This window comes from Prinia subflava, chromosome 16 (assembly GCF_021018805.1).
Source record: "Prinia subflava isolate CZ2003 ecotype Zambia chromosome 16, Cam_Psub_1.2, whole genome shotgun sequence".
Taxonomy (NCBI): domain Eukaryota; kingdom Metazoa; phylum Chordata; class Aves; order Passeriformes; family Cisticolidae; genus Prinia; species Prinia subflava.
Window position 1 is genome coordinate 11,629,151 of NC_086262.1, and position 20,364 is coordinate 11,649,514.

A 20,364-nucleotide genomic window follows, 5' to 3' on the forward strand; every position below is an offset into this window, starting at 1 on the left:
GTCAGAGGGTCTTTGCTTTTGCTGCAGTATCATAGCAAGGCAATCACCCCTTCACTGGAGATGGAAGGAGCTGGGATAATTTCTGTCTGTTCTTTGGCTTCAGGAAATCATTGAGAGCTGATGTTTGTCCTGAAACCTGCCCCTTGCACAGAGAAGACAAAATTTGTTCCCCACCATCAGTCAACATTTTGAATTTTCATGCAGTTCCTGAGATCTGTGTTCAGGTTTGGTGCTGAGATGCAGAGTCCTTTCTGGTGGTGCATACATGAGGCTGGAGTTAGAGAACTTGGGCTCTGCCCAAGCCCTGCCATGGATGTGCTGTGTGGTCTCTGGCAGGCTGGTTAACCTCCACATCCCCGTTTATTCTGTTGTCCTCCCTTAAGTGCTGTGCTGTGGGGTGCAGGGACAGTGAACGCTGCTGCCTCTTGAGTGTTGGAAGGGAACATGAAGGTGGTAGAAGGTGGGTTGTCCCAGGGTGACCACCAGCCTCTTGTGATGAGGGATGGTCTCAGACCTCCTTGTCATGGACATCTGTCTGGATATGGGTCTGGGGATGAGATGAGTCAGTGCTCCTAACTGGGCTGCTGGAGATTAAGGGATTTGGTGGAGTTGAGCTGCTTTGGAGGAAGAACAAGCATGGAATAAATCAGTGAGCCAAGCCATGGAAATATCCATCAGCCTCAGCCCTCACACTCCAGCACTGCTGTAGAAAGAGTTTGTCATTAACCAAAGAGCAGAGACTGGCACAAGTCCCTTCACTGCCTCCTTTTGATTCCATGGACTCCAGTCTCACTGCTTGGACAAAAAGACAAATTCCAATTAACAAGCTCTGTTTTCTCCAGCCCTCTGCCCACCCCTCCAGCCCTGCTTTCTGAACCCTGCCAGGCTTTACAGATTTCTCTTCCAGGTCTGGATGTGCCTCTTCCAGTCTGGCTGAATGCCTGGGGCTGCAGCAGGGACATGGAGGGAGCTGGGGCACCCCAGGAAGCAGAGGTGGATGAGTCCCAGGGCACCTGGCCTAGGCCCTCTGTAGGAATGGATTTTGGAGCTGTCACTTTGGTCACTGTCCCAGTCATTGTCAGCAGTGTGCTGAGTGAAGAGCTCCTCTGTGCTTCCCCACTTCCCAAACGCTGAAGCCTGCTGGCACAGGCTGGGAGCCATCCCTGGGTCCCAGCCCTGCCTCAGGCTGAACCTCAGCTGGAACAGAGGGTGAGGTTTGTTTTATCTTGACACAAGCATTGCACCATTTCTGCATCCCTTCATGACAACTCAGCACAGAGGAAAGGACCTGGATAGTATTTCTCCCTCCTCCTGATCTCTCCTGCTGCTTTCTTGTCCCAAAAGCAGTTGGCTCTCAGCTCCAAGGATTTTTTCAATCTAGTCTGGCAGGCCCGTTAGGCACGGGGCCTGACAGCAGCCTACACATATGCCAGCACTTCCATTACTTGCTGGAACAGACCTTAGTCCACTTCTAGCAGCATCCCAGCGACCTCCAGGGAGCCCCTGGAGTGGGAACATTTATTATAATAATTTTGTCTCTTAATTAAAATGTCTTAATTGATTTGTAATTGTTCCTCTTTGGAGAAAAAACAAAACAAACAAAATCAAATAGTAACTCCATTAAGGCCATTTTGTTAGGAAGTGGATCAGCTCCAGTAACCATGATGTTCCTGGCTCCTCTCAGATGGTGGGTAGCTGCCAGTCTCCAGCAAAAGGAAACAGGCTGAGATGTGAGCATGGCAACTGGCAGCCAGTTGTTGGATGAGATGGAGAAAAAGAGAAGGGAGTGTCCACTGGTGTGGTGCCAGGACTTGGATACTGAAGATAAATGGAACAGGCAAGCCACAGAAAACACGATAAACAGTGATAAAGTAATGCTGGACAATCCAGAAGGTTTAAATCCCAGATGGGTGGCAAGCAGGGAAAGTACAGTCACTGAGAGTGTCCCTAGCACTTGCTCTGTTTCCTTGGCTGACCTTGCTCTCCTGGCAGTGGGGTTTGCTCAGGGCCAGCTGCAGCACAGGTGCCTGCCAGGGGGTCAGGCTCTGCCAAAGAGGCTGTGGCTGTGCCACCTTCCCAGGGCCCTGCCTGTCCCCCTGCTCTGCTTTCCACTGCACCCACTCTATGGCATGGCTCTGAGCTCCTCTCTCCCATCTTAGAAACTGGAGCTTCTCCTTGGCTGGGGCAGGGGTGTTGTGGAGGTCTGAGATCTCCCTTAAACAAACCCTGACCCTAGCAGATCCACCTATTTTTTCCTCTGCTTCCTACCCTTCTAGCAGTAGCTGCATGGTGTCCACTAGCTCACAGTGTCTGAGCTCAACAACCTCATTTACAGGAACCACTGACATAAATCAGTCTGCAGAGTGAGATGTTACACAGGCAATTGGACGTGGAGAGGGAAAGAGAAAGGGTTCCAGCAAGGGTGGTTTTACTGCAGCCAGCTCTTCTGCTGGGCCTCTGCAGGGTCCTGGCTTTGCAGCCAGCCAGGCAGATTCCTGGGAGCAGCTCCTGGGGGGGAATCACAACCCTTGCTCTGAAGAAGGAATGACAGGACAAGCAGCCATTTTCGTTTAGGTTGCAATATAATTGTAATTGTAATATAACTGTAATTCCCCCTTCCCAGAGGAGAGGCTGTCCTTAAACCTTTGGCTTGCATGGGATTTGCAGGGAGTCCCCCAGCACCCAGTCAGCAGTGCTCACATCTTTTCTGGGGCAAACCTAGTTCCTTCCCCGAGGAGCCTGGGAAGATACCAAGCAGCCTGCCTCTAATTCCCACTTCATTTCAGCCCTTTGCCTCCCTCCCTTAGTGAAAGGGCATTTCCCCCCCTCCCTGCAGGTCAGAGAAAACAGTGCTTTGCAGACCTCCCTGCCTGGGCAGTGATGGCTTTTGCTCACTTATTTAAGTCTGCAGTGGGAGAGGGGATATGTGAGGGACCGTGTCCACCCCTCTCCACATAGCCCACAGCAATTCTGAGCCACGGAGGCTGAGGAGGAGCCAGTGACAGAGCTGGCTTTTCTCCTGCCGTGTTTGGATTCAGTGAAAACCCTGCTGTGACAACACTCTGCTGTTCCAGTGGCACCGAATGCCAGCCAGGGGTTCCAGGCTGCGTCAGCTCTGGCCTCTCGGGGTCCCTGCTCCCAAAACCATCCCACGCAGGCATTTGAGCACCACAGCAGGAGGAGGATGGATACTGGGGCTCTGGCTCTCAGCCTGTCTGTGCCTGGATGCTCAGCAGCAGCTCCATGTTCACAGCTTCAGTGGTTTGTGCCCTGCACATGCATGTCCCTGTAGGAGCTCCCTCCTCTGCTAAGCCGGCAGATGTCTGGGTGTCACCAACACTGAGAGGACAGAGAGGTTCTTTTAGGGATCCTTGGCAGAATGAAGATGGCACTAAATCATGGTGACAGTTAAAGCTTTGTTTCTTTATCAGGGTATTATGATTAGTGTAAAACAGAATGTATGATAGAAACAGCACAGGACTTCTACAAGCAGAATCAACATAGTATAATCTACAAACAGCAAAATACAGAAGTTATAAATAATTTATGATTTCTAATCACTTAAGCAATACAGAATTTATAATACAACTTAAAATTTATAATCACCTGGACCCTCTTCAGATTGGGCCACATCCTAATACAAGGTTTGTTGTATCATTGTAACAATCATAATCTAGACTCAAAAATCCTATAAAAGAAAATGAGCCACTCACTGAATTCTTGGAGAAGGCAGAGGATTGTGGAGGTGTCTCCTGGTCATAGGGTTCATGGGTCTCACTGTTCAATAGTTCCTTACTTGGGACTAGTGACTGTGCTCTGTGTGCTGTCACACTTCCCTCTCCTGTGATGGGGACACAACACCTGCCTGGCTGAGTGCCTGTGACCTTCAAAGCCACCAGCTGCCTGATACCTGGGAACCCTGAGACTGGCAGGGGAAGGAAGAAGAAAACTGGTTTGTCTGGTTGGTTCACAGGACCTTGAGGGCCTGATAATGAGGGCCAGGGAATGACTATACAACCCATTTGATCAAAGAGAGTGGCTCATAAAATGGCATTAGTTGTGCTACCCACATTACTGGGAGGGAGAGCAGACAGCACTGGGTGGAATGGGTGGTAGCATCACTAGCAGGAGCAGTGGCAGAGACTTATGCAGGGACAGGGGAACAGAAATTTTCACCTGGAGAGGTGAAAAATAAGAAACAGAAAAAACCTGGTGCACAATCTGGAAATAAATAAATAAATTGTTTTGGGGAGGTGGAGAAGACCTTGAACACTATGACAGTGCCTTGTTTCTCTCCTTTCCTAGTTCTTAAGGTGTTAGGTAATTTTTATAGGTGAGTAAATCTCATCAAAGATGAGTGTAACCTGTGCTCTCACTTCTGCTATGTCTGTGTTCCAGACTTCCTTCTCCTCCTTATCCAAAGTCTCAGACCAGACATGGGACCATTGGAGGGAGCCAACAGCACATTCACTGTGGAGAAGAAGGCATTAGATGAGAAGCTGCCACACAGCTGGCATGCCAAGGACTTTGTCACTCCTACTCAGGATTTCTCTGGGTCCCACAGTGTCATGATGGACAGCACCAAGATCTTGGGGGTCCAGGTCATCCTGATTGCTGCCTACTCCCTCATCATCCTGCTGGGCTTCATTGGAAACTCCCTGGTCATCTACATCATAGTGAAGTACAAGACCATGAGGACTGTCACCAACTTCTTCATAGCTAACCTGGCTCTGGCAGACCTGATGGTGGACACACTCTGTCTGCCTTTCACCCTAGTGTACACCCTGCTGGACGAGTGGAAGTTTGGAGCTGTCCTTTGTCACCTGGTTCCTTATGCTCAAGCTCTGAGTGTCCACGTGTCCACTCTCACCCTGACTGTGATTGCCCTGGACAGGTACCGCTGTATTGTTTTCCACCTGGACAGCAGGATTTCTAAGAGGCTCAGCTTCACCATCATAGCTGTCATGTGGCTGGCAGCAGCTGTCCTGGCAGGGCCTCTGGCCATCTTCAGGGAGTACCGATACGAGGAAATCCCATCCATCAACCTCAAAATGGCTGTTTGCTCAGAAAAATGGCCCTCTGCTAACAACAGAGATGCCACCATCTACAGTCTGTCCATGCTCCTCCTGCAGTATGTTCTTCCTCTTGCAATTATTTGTTATGCCTACACCAGGATCTGGTTCAAGCTGAAAAACCATGTCAGTCCCACTTCTAGGAACGAAAACCAGTACCGGAGGAGGAAGACAACCAAAATGCTTGTGATGGTAGTTGTGGTATTTGCAGTCTGTTGGCTCCCCTTCCACATATTCCAGCTTGCCATTGATCTTGATCTGGTCCTTATCTTCCATGAGTACAAACTCCTGTACACTGTCTTCCATGTCGGGGCCATGTGCTCCACATTTGTCAACCCCCTGCTCTACGGATGGATGAACAAGAACTACAGGAATGGCTTCCTTATGTTCTTCCGTTGCCAGAACAAGCCCGAAAGCATCCACACTGAAGGCTCAGTTCGAGGGAGGTCTTACATCTTCAGGGCCAACACCCTAAATGGAAGCATCAAGCAGACTCCTGGCAATGGAGCACTGCCCACGGAGGTTTAGGGATGGGACATCCACCTCCAGGATTGAGGCTGGCTGGGCCCAGAGACATTCTTGGGCAAATGCCTTTTTTTGACAGAACATTGTGCTGCCAATTATAGCTACAGCAGCCATGCAGAAATACAAAATACCCCCTGTATCGTTCAGAAACAATAAATCTGGTGTATTTTTTGTGTGACCAAAGAAATTAATTTTTCCTTTTGCTGCATTCAAGTTATGCATAGAACATGACACATCAAAAACATAACACACAGAGAAGGCTTTAATTTAGCCAGAAAAATACACCCTTCTAGCTATTTCCATTTGCCAAAGTGGGTTGCTCAATCTTTTACCCCCTGACACATTTCACATTACAAATATGGAGCTGTGTATGATTGTTTATCTGTATGTCTCCTACCCCAAAGCCTTAATGATCCATCTTTAGCTAATGCTTCCAAGGGAAGGGAGACCTGCCCTTTGCTCTGCAAACACCTGCTTGTTAGTGCCATCACTCCTCTGACGTGGGGAGAGAGCGGGCTGGCACAGATTGAAGCTGGGCAATCCATGATCTCTTGCCCAACATTTGCATAAATCTGCATTTGCAACCCACGGGATGTGCTCGGGTCCTCAGAAAGCCCAGGAGGTGGCAGTGGCACCACTTACCACAGTCTGCTTTACAAATGCAGAAGCAGGGCTTTGGGAATGCCTCAATAGCCAGGACTTGTGTGCTAGCACCCTGGAATTAGCAGGGAGGAGAGGAGGAAGGGAAGCAGACAGGTTCAGTTTCAGTCCTGTTGATCAGCTGCCCCCAGCTCTTTCCTTTCCTAAGGGATTGGCAAAGGCAAGCTGCTAAAGACCCTAAGATGTGGCTCCTGCCATGCAATACCTTGACATATGCCAACATGACCAGAGGGGCAAAAAACTGCCAATGAAACCATTCTCCAAGGCACTCTGAGGGTTTAAAGCTTTCCCCTTGCTGGGGCTGCAGGTACTATGGGTCTGTATATGGGTGCTTCATTTCAGAAGACAGCTGTAACCTGCTTGCATGGTTGTCACAGATGAGGTGTCCTCTCAGAGAAGACATGGAGACTAAGGAAGATGTGTTCTGTCCTCTCAGAGAAGACATGGAGACTAAGGAAGATGAACTCTTTCAAATCAAACTCTATGTTCTCCTCCTGAAGGCTTGTGTCAGCTGGGGAGCATATTTTTAGCTCTGCCATCAAAGAAGCCTTGATTGCTACTGTGATCTTGGTGTCATCTCTAAAAGTCTGTGTTAAAACTCAGATTGGAAAGTAACTCCCAGATGCAGGAAAGAGACTCAACAGACCACTTAATTAAAAATAAAATGAAAAGAAAAACTTAGATTTGTAGGTCTTCACAGAAGAAAGGGCAAGAGGTAAGAGGACCTGCAGTGCTGAGTACACTGGCCTGGATCAGGATGCTGGGCTGTCAAGGATCTCAAGATCAAGGTCCTCAAGAGATCAATTGCCAAAGGGCTTATTTGAAATTCTGCCTCCTCTCCAGCTTGAGCTGCCTCTGGCCCTCATTCTCCAACTCAGCTTCTAACTCCCACACTGAATTTTAGGCTCTTTGTTTATTTCTGCTCTCTGATCTTCCATTTTCCTAAATAAGTATGAGAAAGTTGTTTCTGGTTCCTTCCCAAGAGACATCAGAACCGGGCAGGGGCTGCAGACCACACTTCACACTTGGAAACATGGGCCTGTTGATGCCTAATAACCTCCTCAGCACCTGATCCTGCAGATCACAGCCTGGATTTCTATCCAGGGAGATTCAGGGTCTAATGAAGATCCTGTCAGGAAGTCACTGGTGTTCCAGTAAATGGATTATCTGCTTCCTGACAGGCCAGGACATGATGGGAGAACAAGACACAAGTTAACCTTCCTCATGTGAGTCCTGTGGAGAGGCAGTGGGAGTTTGCTGTTTCATCCTGATGGAAGGAGGAGAATATTCTCCTCCACAGCACAAGTAAATTCTGTCCCTACTTAATGAGCTGGTCATTTCTACAATTCATCCTCCTGAGGAACTCTCCCCACCTTTCCATCATGTTCCAAGATACAAGGAAATGTTTATGTTTCAAAAGTAGCTCAAATGGGTGGAAAGAATTCAACTATTACCAATAAACATTTCAGAAAGTGATTTAACACTCAATAATATAAGTCAGAGTAAAATAACAAACTTAGCAGTGCAAGCTTGGAAGCCAATTGTGCTGCCAGGCAAGATGGATGAGGAGCTAAATTGCTCTTCTAGAGGCCTTGCCAAAGGTTTTGTCCTGTGACACCACACACGGCATCTAACTGCAGAGCAAGGCAGATAATGACATTATGAATGGCTGTTTAATTTTGAGCCCAGACTTTTAAACTAAATATGGATAAATAAATAAATAGATCCAAGTCCTTCAAAAATAAATACTGCCAGTGGCATGTACAGGGCAGAGGGATTTTTATGCTGGAGCAAACTGAGAAAGGGAAACTATTTACTTGAAAGGTAAAAAGCAAAGTTCTTGTATGCTCTGTTTAGTACACTTGTGCAGCTTCACTGATAGATTTGTGCCAGTGAGCTCGCTGTTTTTTCCTTGCCATTTGAAAATGTTACAACCTTCCATACCCACTGCTGGCAAGGAAACCAGCTCTCAGCTGTGTATACATGTTCCCATGGAGAACTATGATGCCTCTATTGAGGGAAAATGGCCTTAGTGTCCAAAATCAAACAGAACAAGAGCAGGTGGGGAGAAAGGAAGCAAAGCTTCTTAACAAAGGGTGATTAAAGAAGATAAAGAGTATGTTTTGACTATTGTGACTGCATAGAAGACAAGAATTAATTTCCACAGAACAGAACTCTCTTGGAGATGAAGGTTCCCCAAATATTAACACTCTGCTAAAGATGCCCTTACTGCCATGATCAGCTCTGTGAAACCAAAGACCAGCAGCTTTTTAAGCTTTTGAGCTATTTAGAGCTCAGGACAGGGTATGAACCTGCTCTGTGGGTGTCTAAAAGGGCATATCTTATAGTAGTTACAAATAATCTTGGAGTCATCTTCCCACTGCCTATTCCCTGCCAAAGGCACACCTGTGACTGCCTGACCAGCCAGGTTCCTCTCTGCAGGGCTGGCCCTGGTGTTACTGATGCAGGATGGAATCACTCCTGTCACTGGCACAACAGCTGAGAGGAATGAGGGATTCCATTACAGAGCTGGAAGCATGGTGACAGAAATGAAAATGAGCAAGTGTTTCATCAAAGCTTTCTGGAAGACAGTGTTGTACCTGGTGGCCAAACAAATTTCCTCTAAGGCTCTTCCTGGTTCTCACTCACATCCTTCTCAATATGCTGCTTCTCTGAACTGACCTGAGGATATTTCACAGCTTTTATGAGAGAGGTTCTGAATTTCTTTAGAAACATCCTATTTCTTATGCCAGGATGCTCCTTCTGGTCACATCATACAAATCTTGTATTATAAAATGTACCACTGAACAGTTCTTAATTGCCTAGAAAATTATTAACTTTGAATAGACACAACAGGTGGCAATGCCTCTAGCTATTCCATGCAACCATTCCTCACATGCCAGTCAAATCCAAGAACAACTGAGATGTGACAACTTCTTAGTTTAAAACCAGCAGCATCAATAATTGTTGTTCCCTAGAACAGGATGCTCTAAGAGCTCTTGAGAACCAGAGTCTCTCATCAAACTTCCAGCCTTGACAAAGCACATGGAAATTTGCAGAGCAAGGCTGTGCTTTGGACACAGGAGCCTTTCTGAACACTAGAAATTTTGCCTCTAAAACACTTAGCTTGTTCTGAAAATCCCTTCCCATTTAATTTCCAAAGCATACACGTCTGTAACGAGGTAATGCATGTACAGAGAGCAAAGGTTTGGGCTTTTTACTTTTCTTTGTCTTAAGGCAATATATACAGCTGGCACTTCAATCAATGCAGGGTGAGCTGGGTTCTTTGGTTAGGGCTCTCTCAGAGTCAAAAATGTGACGTGCTCCCACATTTGCCTGTGCTTCCTCCTGCTCCTGGAAAGGCCAGATTCAGCCTCTCATGGCCCTATGCCCTTCAGTAGTAGGTGCCCTCTCCCATTTTCCATGGAAGCCCAAGCAAACAATGTCAAATGGCACATGTTTTATTCAACATACCCACAAATATATCAGCAGACACACCGCTCTATGCTTTGCACAAAGACTCTATAGGGAAATACATACTAGTCCTGGAAAGAGGTGATCCCTCTTACATATGCTAATATGCCAGAGGGGTTGGACCGAGTTCTGTTCTGCTGGAGGAGGTCTCAGACAGTTCAGCCTTTCCCTTGATATCAGGTGTTAATCTTATCATTGTTACAGCTAACATGGTCCAAAACCAAATTAGCCTTTGGGCAGGAGCTGGGGAGTTGGCGCTGTCTTCTCATGCCTTTGTCTTTCAGTTCTGCTATTGTGTGATTCCACCAGGGTCTTTGAATGTGCTGGGGTTTTGATAAGGCCCCATAATCAGCTACTCTAGTGAAATCAGGGAATTACTGCAATAACCTGGAAAAAAAGACAGGATTCCGGATTCATATGGGTGAGCAGAATTTGGTCCCTTGCATTTGAAAAATCCAGAGCTTTGTTTTCCTTTCAGTTTTCCCTTATCTAGTTTGAGATTCTTCATCTGCCAAAAATAATATTGCATATTACTGCCAGAACATTTATCTTCGTTTTGAGCACATTTCAGAGACAGGACTTGTTCAGAAGAGCCTGGGAGGGGACAAAGGCTAGGGTTTTAAAGCTCATCCTTATCTCTAGTCTCAGTGTTTTTTAAGTGAAAAGACAAATCAGAAAAAGACAAAGTCACTCACACCGAGGGAGGTACAAATTTATCTTCAGACAACACAACCTCTATTTAATTTTCCATCCAGACACCCCATCACCCTTTGCCAAAGTGTTGTATGTGCATGGGGCTGGATGAGGTTGGGGGAGGAAAGCATTTATCTGCTGCTAATAGCAATACCTTAGTGTCACTCATGATTTATAGCCAGCAAAGAATGCGTTTTCTGATCTATGTTCTGTTCACTGTAATGAGTTCAGAAGGAATAGTGCAGATGCCTCATGGAGCTCACAGGAGGAAATCTTCATTAGTCCAGTCCTCTCCAGTGTGGTAGCAAGGACTGGGAACATTAGAGGAGAAACCCTCTTGTTTATAACTAGCTTATTGAAGTGCACAGGCATGGAATTGTCACTGTGTTGCTCTGCTAATGTGTCACAAACTTTCAGACACTGCTCATCTTCAAGATTCACCAGCAGCTCAGCCACATGGTGCTTCTTGCTGGTGTGTGGAAGGAAGAAGGAAATCAGGGGACAGAACAAGATTTCAAGATATTAAAGAGAAGATGAACCCTTGGATGAAATCTGGAGGTTATATGGTTCTTATGTAACCTGGAGATTCTTGGCTCTGCTAGGAGCAGGATCAATGGGGAATGAACTCTGCCATGGTGCAGGAAGAACAGAGACTCAATCAAACTAGAGACAAGTAAGAAATAACAGCAAACCTGGATCCATCATGTCCAGTACTCTGTTGTAGATTGAGGCAATAAAAGATGCTATTTAAGGAAAGCACACTTGCTTGGCCACTTTAGTGGTCCATTCCCTCATTCCTCTAACAACAGCCACAATGGTTGTATCAGCTATGTTAAAGTGGACATCCCTGCCTAGGCCATTTAGTGTCCATGTCTAGACCTTTTGTTTGTGCTTTTATCTAATTGCTGCCTGATTCTGACAATTCTGTCTGCTTCCCAGGACAGCCAGTTCCAGAAGTTCGCTTGCACAGTGTAAAAAAGCACTTCCTTTTATCTGTTAAAACCAACCCCTTATTAGATTCAGCAAACCCTCGCTGGTTCTAGAACTTCCTGAACAGCAGCTGAACCAGAGCTTACTAGGGATTTCGTCATTTTAGAAATCTTGGTGCTGTCCTCATTTTTCAGCATTCTTCTCTCCCGGTTCAATTCACGTCTCCTAAGACAGTTTCCTCATCCCTCATCACCTTGTTTGCCCTTCTGTGGACCTCCTTTAGTCCCACAAATACTACAATGAGCTGAATTCTGCTCCTAATTCCTGTGTAGTGGGATGGATCAGCTTTGTTCTGACCTTGCTTGGGATCAACCATGAGTGCTTTTCAGTAGGTGAGGAGGAAGGACACTGCTTGAAAAAAATGTCAAGCTGCCTCTCCTTGGCTGCAGTGTCACTGTATTCTTAATGAAATCTCATTATACTGGTCCCAGAATCAGTTCAGTGAATCGTGAAATGCATCCCCAGTTTTGTTTTTGAAGATGAGAGACAAAAGGGCAGTCAGATCCCTTCCTCGCCCTGAACTCTGTATCCAATAGATTTATCCAGCAGCAAGACTGGAGTGGAAATGATCCTGATGCTGAACAAGTGTCATGGATCACAGCTTCATCTGTCCATTCCACGAAACTAAGAAATGAGGAATTATGTATTTCAGGAAAAGAGTGATGAGGTTTTGTTACTTGGCAACTGTAGCTCCCACATATTTTGGAAAAAACTGAGAACATCCTGTACCTCATAGAAATCAACCAGCTTAGGTGAGGAGGAAGGGAGCTGGCAGCAGATCTCCAAAACTTTGAGCTGGAAAGATCTCGTGGGGCTTGTGGAAGCAAAAATTGCTTTATGTCTTCATGCTCCTCAGCTTGTCTCCTCAACGTGACTGTCTGCATCAGTTTCTGGGCTCTTCATGGTGAAATAATCCATTGTTCTGCCATTCCTGTCTCGCAGAGGAATTTCACAGCCATTTGAACGGGCTCTAATCCACCTGCCAGCTGCAATCAGCACACAGCATGGCTGCACTCCTGTCAGCCAAGATTTGAGCACCAGAAACAAAAATCTTCAAAAGAGGAATCAGCAAGAGATGTGCATGTGAAAACTGGGGAGGGGGCAATCAAACCTGAGGGCCTGGTGAGTGTACACACAGGGATAGCAAGCCCAGGCAATGAGGCCAGGATAAAGTTTGACTTGCCCTCTGCAGTGGCAGTTGACTTCAGACAAGAATTCAGACATGATTATTAAAATAATAATTTTAGGGCTTCAGTTGCTGGAAGCCAATCTCCAAGGCTGTGCTCAGCAGACGGGTGTGTTGCTGGACACCAGATAATGCATTTATGCATTTTTGGTCCAGTTTTGTTACTGACTACTTTGCTGTGTGAAATCCTATTTCTCTTTCCTAGGTTGCATATAAGAATCCAGTGGTTTCAAAGAGCTGATCTTAAGTCTCCAAGACAACCCCGCAATAACCAATTAGGTAAAAGTAAGATAACAAAACTACCATGGCAAGAACAGATTGAAACGGTCTGCTGCTTCAAGGAGCACAGAAACACAAGATTGCTACAGTGGCAAAGATGTCTTATTGTGGTCTTTGTAAGGTCTGCCTGACACTGCAGTCTGTTATGTGAAATTCCAGTTGGCTTCATGTAAAACCAATGATAGTTGGGTTGTTAATAACCAATAGTTCATTTGGAATCCTTGTTTTCTAATTATGTCATTAAAAGGAAATGAGCTAATTTCACTGCAACCTAAGCAGCTAGAACAGCCTGGCAAGAGCCTGTCTCTGAGACACAGCTATTAAAGCATTGCTCACAGGTCTCCCAGAGAGTGGGGAGAGGTTCTGGGGTATTTTCATCATGTGCATAGTGTAGGAAAAGATCATACGAAATAAATGTGAGGGAGATGGAACTTCTTTGGCTAAACCATTCCTGATCACAGGGTGTCTCACCTCTTCCAAAGCTCCTGTGGTGGTGGTTTCATCTCCTCCCCACACAGTCTAATGTAAGCCCTTCCTAATTGTAATAAATCTCCCTTACTGCAACCTATCACTTCTTGTCTTCTGGCAGACACAGATAATAGTTTATTACCTTCTATACTGCACTGTTACCTATTTGAGGGGTATTATCATGAATCTCTTCCACTTCCCCCAGACTAAATCAAGTAATTTTTTTCTGTACCACCTTGCAGGGGTCATTTGCTGTACCTCTGTTTGTTCTTGCTGCTGTCCTCTGGACTCTCTGTGTTCAATAGCCAGAAGTCAGGGGCCAGGCAGTGTGCTGCCACAAGGAGCACAGAGAAAGGGGATGTGCAGGTACTGCGTGCAGAGTTTGTGTTGGGAGACACACAAGTGTCTGTTTTCACAGGATTTGCCTACCAGCAAATCCTCCACCATCTTCCAGCACTACCAGAAGGGACAGTGTGCACACAGTGCTTGGTACAGGTGTGATCTGGTGAGGCAGCTCACAGCCCCGGGGTGAGCCCCAGCCACTGTGCAGCCCTGGCAGTTCCCAACAGCCCCCGAGCGTGGTCCCACCACCACACAGAGCAAGCAGAGTAAGAGGATGCTCAGGGACAGAAATCTGTGTGTCTTGGCTGAAGAGCAGCAGAAGTCCAGTGCCCTCAGAGTTGTGCTGTGCTGCACTGACAAAAATAACAGTCTAGAAGTGAAGCCCCATTACTACTTGGAAGCAATGTGCAGTGGACTGGAAGATCTGTTTGCTGGGAGCTCCTGTGGTGACAGGGAGAGCTGTGTCCATACATGGTGGAGGGAATGTGGCAATTGGGAGAGTGCTGCCTGTACCTCCACGAGGTCATGGGTGAGATATGTGGGCTGCAAGTGCTTCACCCTTTCAACCAAGAACAGAGGAAGGCTCTCAAGATGATGTGCATGGCAATATTTGAGCTTGATATGGAGAAGGCCTTTGCTTTCCAGGCCAGTCAGGTCAAGGTGTGCAGCATCTGTATTGTGCTGTGTGAGAAACCACCAGCCTCTGAGAGAAGGATTTGGATCCTTTCCAACTGCAACTACACATACTTCTTGTCCTGCATCTGGCACTGGAGATATGCCAAGTAGTTCAAGAAATCCATCATCAAGTCCTGTCCAGAGTGCCAAATAATATTCAGCTTTGTCATTCCCAATGTGTACTGGGTAAAAAAGCAGAAGAAAAATGAGCTGATTAAAGAATTTTAGCAGAGTGAGGAAAAAGCGCTGCAAGTATTTTGAAAAAGGGAAAGTAATGTGCCAGTTTGGATGAAAGTGTCTTTGGAAGGAAGTTTTGCAGGGAACAAAAGAGCTGAAGGAGGTAACAAGGCTATGTTAGGTTCCCTGAGCAATTGCTCTGAATACTGGAATGCACAATGGGGAACTACTCTTTTCCAAGCACACTGACTGCCTCTACACTATGGCAGGAGACCAGGGTCTTTGTTTCCCTGTCAGCTGAGCTATTTCCATGTTCTGACTCATCCACGGCTCTTTCTACACTGGTAAAAGCAGCAGCATTTGCAGCATTGTTTCACTCACAGGTGAAAACAATTATGAGGCAAAAGTTTCCCTACAAGTTGCATCAGCCATGTGGAGTTTTTCACTTTTCCTTTTGTGGGTGTTGTCTCATGTGTGCAGCTGGGTATGTTCACAGCATGACCATGGTTCTCTAGGACAGAGGGACACAAGTGACAGGAGGCCACAGTGATCATGTCCAAACCTGCCTTTCCTTAGGAACCTGGTGCCTCACAAATTGTCTCTGAGTCAGCCTCAGGACTATTTCTTGTGCTGCCTTCACCTTTCTGCACTCCCTGTCCCTGTTGTGAGTGCAGCAGTCACTTCTTTCTTACTGTCCTCTGTAGCTCCAGTTCAGGCAACCTTTAATTGCTACTTCTTTCACCTTCCCTTGAAGAACAGCACTTACATTATATTTCTGTGTGGATAGAAAGTATAATTGTTTTCAGCTAGTTCTCTCTTTCAGTTTAGTTAAATCCCTGATGAGTTGATCTTAGACGGCTGAACCTTGCTTTCCTCTTCTATGAGACAGGACAAGTGCAGCACCCAGAGGCTTTTAAATCCTGTCATCTGTGCTGCTGCAGCAAAAAGCATTGTCACTGAACACATCTTACAATGATTGTGTTGCCATCAGCTGGGGATCTAGGAGGCAGATCTTACTGAAAGTGCTGCTAAATACCCAGAGAAAAGCAAATTTTGAATTCTCAGAGGTAAATATTTATTCCAGACTCTCAAAAAAGCAATGATTTGTGAATACAGGTGTGGGAGGGTTTTTAGTGATGACAGTGCCTGGAATTTTTCAGCAGCTTTTTTTTCTCTTGTTGAGACTTCTCATTAACAAGCACTAATGGTCATGGCAGCAGCTACACGGGTGTCCTATTAAACAGAAGAGCTGGGGCAGAAAATCTTTGTGCCCTCCAGTGCACTCATTACTGTTTTGTCTCTTCAGGTTCTGTTTCATGTCATGGATTCCTCTTGGATCCTTATGGGACCATTTCATGGATGAATGAGCAGCTGCTTTCTGATTCTCAGCACATATTTCCCCTTTGTTACAGTGTTCTCATCAGGTCTGGTCACACTCCCACGTATTCTGATATTTCTGGTACCCTGCACCATCTTAGGAGAAATAAATGAATAAACTTCCTTGCATGCACACCTTTTCCTGTGCCCACTTAAAAATCAGTCCTGTGGCAAAAATTCTTCAGTTCTGCATTCAGATAACTGGTGATCTATGAAAGCAAGTTACAAATGAGGTTCCTAAACAGAATTTAATATAACATTGTTGTTGCAGTGACTGTAAAGCAGTGCAGATTTGATGTTTTCAATCCAGAGTTACAAGGGCATGCACTCTTATCAGTCTATTTGATTATAAAATCCTTATCTCTGTTGTACTGTAGGCATTTGTGGGGTAGCTCAATTTTCTGGTTAATAAACTCTCTTGGATGTCTATAGCCCTTTTATAACCTCTAGGACTTCTTGAGTTTCATGGTTACCACAATGCTATATAGAGCTCATTCCTTCTATTCACAGGACATTGTGCTAATAAATATGAGATAGATGCCTTTGGGCATTAAAAAACAGGTGCAGCCCTACAGTGTGACAAGGAAATTATTTTGGCTGGGACTTTCCAACAGTATATTATCAGAGGGGACTGAATAAACAAGTCAGTGCTTGTTGGAAGGAAGCACAGGTATGGGACTTCATTCCTGGCTGTCATCCTACTTCACCATCCACAAAACCTCTCTAAGACAGTGCATCTCTGGAGGCTGAGGCAGCTTGCCTGTGTCTCTCTGTGCAAACTGTGCTACTGAGGGTCTGTTCAGGGACCCTCCAGAGTGATGAATATGCCAAGTCACTCCAAGGTATTATATGAAAAGAGACCCTGGCACCAAGTTCTGCTTGCAGAGACTTGCAGACATTTAGAAATGCCGTCATGCAAGCCAAGATACAGCTCCAAGTTCTTTTAATTCCTGCAATGATCAGACAACTGCTGAATGTGATAAGGCAGGGATTTCAGCTCAAAATGGACTAGGGAACAGGGAGGGGAGAGGAGAGAGTCAGTAGACAGATACCAGGTAGGAGGTGCAGATGTTAAATCTTTGATGTTCTCCCCTTCAGCGGAAAGAGTGGAGCCAAGATTAGCAGCATTGTGCTCAGTCATGGCATTATCCTGCTCAAAACACTGGGAGATGCAGTTGTTCTGAATGTCACTGTGTCAGGGTTCTTGATCCTCCACTTGGTTTGCTCTTTTTAAAACCAGATTAATATCTGAGACCAGGATTTCACCTTTTATACTTGACAGTTGGAGCTCATTATTGTTTTCAAGCAAAATGCCTCCTTGCTGGAGTGGCATTCCAGTACTTGTTCCAGAGCAGTAGTGTGGTGTAAGCCAGCAGCTTCCACTGAAAGAGAAGCTGGACCATTTATCTCCTACCTGTGCTCTGACAGCCCTGGTGCAACACTGTCAGCATTCCAGATATACCTCAGATGGTACTGGGCACCACATCTGAGCCTCCTTGTTTTCATGGACACGGCAGAGCAGGAGAATGAGCAAGACTCTGGAGGGACTCAGATGTGTTCTGTATATCCCAGACCAGCTCTAGTGGTATATGAGCTCTTCCCAACATAGCACTCAGTGATTCACATCTCTCCTGTTGCTCATTGCATCTCCAGGGGAAGATGTTACTGCAAGGAGGGGCTTGTTCTGGTGGCTATCTCTAAAAAATATGTATTTAATTATCTTGTAGAAGGCAAGATTGAAAAAACAGTCTCACTGCTCTGGGACCAGAAATCAGTGGAATTTATGATGGATCCCAGGTCCTAGGATCCTGTTCATTTTGCATTTTGAGATAGCTTTGAGAAGACAGCAGTCTTCTTAAGGATGACTACCCAGTCATACTCTACCATTATTGTGACAGTGAGCTGTGCTGTGCCAGGACAGAAGCTATTGACTCTTGCTTTCACCCCTTGCACTGTGCTGCCCTTTGCTGCTGCCCTAAGTTTGTGTCCATAACTTCTGCCAGCCTTTTGAGGAAGCTTTAATCAGGGAGGGGTGAGGACCAGCACTGCTGGGATGTGGTGAGGCTCAGCCTTCCTGAGGAACCTTATCCTGTTCTCCCAGAGGTTCTTGTGCTGCAGCTACACAGTGACCAAATCCCTACCTGTGCCAGGTAATGTACAGCCGTGTGTGTGATGTGTGGGCCTCCTGTGTGCACTGTAGGGCAGAGACTTCACATAGTGTCAGCCAGAGAATATGGGCTGAGACCTTGACTTGAAGATTCCCTTTCCTTGCTGGCTCTACATTCCTGAGAAAAAATTAAGTTATGGTGTGGGGTCACCTTGGAACCCTGCTGTTTTGGTGACAGCTGTGGGGCAGCTGTGCTGGAAGATGAAGTTTCAGAGCGACAGGAATAGATGTTTATCTCAATCCAGTTCACTGGTCTTGGGTTGAAAATATTCTAGGGCACCCCAGAAGTCATGCCTGAGTGTTCTGAATTTTCAGAGACACTGAGCAGTGAGTGACTCTACTGGGTTTGGGAGATATCCATCCTTAGGTATTCTTTTTAATCTCTTTATACCTCATTTTTTTAATCATTCAGGTGAGGAGTGAGAAGTAGCCTTTACCTGCCTCCCATCACATAACATATGAACTGTTGTTGAGGAGGCTTCACTGCTGCTGCTGCAGTCTCAGATCAGAGCTGCATCCTCAACTGCCAGAGCTTTGTGTAGCTTTTCCTTCACAAACCACATAGATCAAATCAGGCTTGTCATAGTGAACAGGCTCAGCACAAAGCTCACTCTAATTCCATCTGGTGATGCCTTCATAAGGGGCAGCTCCTTATTAGTGAATGAATTTCCCATTCAGTGAAACATTTCTATACTTCACAAGTTGTAAAGGGATCTGAGGAAACACACTGTACTGGAAACAGCGAAAAACACCCCACATGGATCAAAAGCACCAACATGCTCATCAAAGGAAAGAGGGATTTATCATGACAGACCATGCTCAGGGCTCCACAGGGGTTTGTGCAAGTAAATAGAGAACACAACTTACAAACAGTGGGAGAAAATCAGAATCTGTTTCTTGAGGCAAGACCATTTTTCTGGCTCACTGGGGAGAGCTCCAGCTTCACTGGGGATAATGACACATTATTCCTGATGTTCCTGAGGAAAGAAATGAGTAGGAGTGAAATATATTAGTTAAACAAAATATATTCCGGATCCTATGAAGAGTCAGACTTCATCAAGACTTTGCCTTTAACAGCCACCAGCACTGTATCCAATCCTAATACACTCTTAGGGCCTTGGGGAACTTTTCCTGGTCTTTTAAACAGTGATGAATTTATTCTTTAGATGGGAAGTTGTTCAGCTTCTATGTTTTTTTTTTTAATCTTGACACAGTTTTTTAGATGGGTACATGATCCATGGGAAGTTTTAGTGGGTTTTGAATAGTTGTGGAAATCCTATGCTGCTCTGTGATCAACTGGCAGTAAAGCTGGAGGTATTTCTTCCTCTGAGCTTTGAATGGTTATGTTTCCATTTCATTTTCCAAATCTGAACAAAATTAGAATTTCCAGTTTCAAAAGCTCTCCCCTTTCCTTTATCAGCAATAAAGAAGAAACAGGAACACTTGCCTGGCCTGTTCTGCACTGCTCATTATTTTACACAAATGTATCACTAGGTTTCTCTTCTTCATAAAGTCTCTACAGACAGGCTTTTAAACTGTGCTTCTTGTGGTAGCTTTCATTATTTTCAACACCTAACATATAATACTTTTATGTCTCATTTAGTAGAAAACTATAAAGATCAAATTTCCGTTTAAAATATGAAGCCTTGTTAACAGTTTTTTTGAAACAACCAAAATAGAGAAGTCATATGAATCATTGCTTCTCTTTTATTACTTAGGGGAAAAAAAAGAATAAATGTCTAGAAAATGTTTTCTGTAACCTTTTTGAAACAAACATATTTCATTGACTGTAAAATATGTGCTTGTTTGCCTGCTGAGGAAAAGATTGGTTGGATGGTGACTCAGGAGCCAAAGCAATTTCAAAGAAGAGAGGTGGGTTCTGTTGTATAAACACAGAAATCCCAAGTGCTGTGTGTGACTAGAACCGTCTCACAGAGAAATTGAAATTTTTATGATCCTAGAAGATTAAATGAGAGATTGGTGCAATAATTCTATTGATTTAATGTATGCTTTGTTTTGGACAACATAGGAAGAGATCTTTTCGTGCCTAAATAGAATGTAATACTTTTGGTCCCTTTTCTTGCTGATTTTGTGCTGTGAGTTGAGTAACAGCCTAAGTTTTGTTTTGTTACTCCCACCCTCCCCCAAACCTGTGTATATAACCAGAAACTCTGAAAATGTTAACATTTCTGAGATCCTTAATGTTTGTTCTTGCAAAGAGCTCCCAAACAGACCAGAATTCATCAGAAATACAACAAAACCCTTTGTTGCTTTTCCAC

General features: G+C 45.3%; 1 protein-coding gene and 1 pseudogene across 1 annotated transcript; both read left to right on the top strand.

The window, feature by feature from the left end:
- Positions 1–4,421: 4,421 nt before the first annotated feature.
- On the top strand, positions 4,422–5,600 carry LOC134558883 (neuropeptide Y receptor type 2-like). The gene has a single exon (XM_063413175.1). It carries the CDS (start codon positions 4,437–4,439, stop codon positions 5,598–5,600), a length of 1,164 nt encoding a protein of 387 aa, XP_063269245.1. The 5' UTR covers positions 4,422–4,436.
- Positions 5,601–13,705: 8,105 nt separating this feature from the next.
- On the top strand, positions 13,706–14,722 carry LOC134559278 (E3 ubiquitin-protein ligase makorin-2-like; annotated as a pseudogene).
- The last annotated feature ends 5,642 nt before the right edge of the window (positions 14,723–20,364 follow it).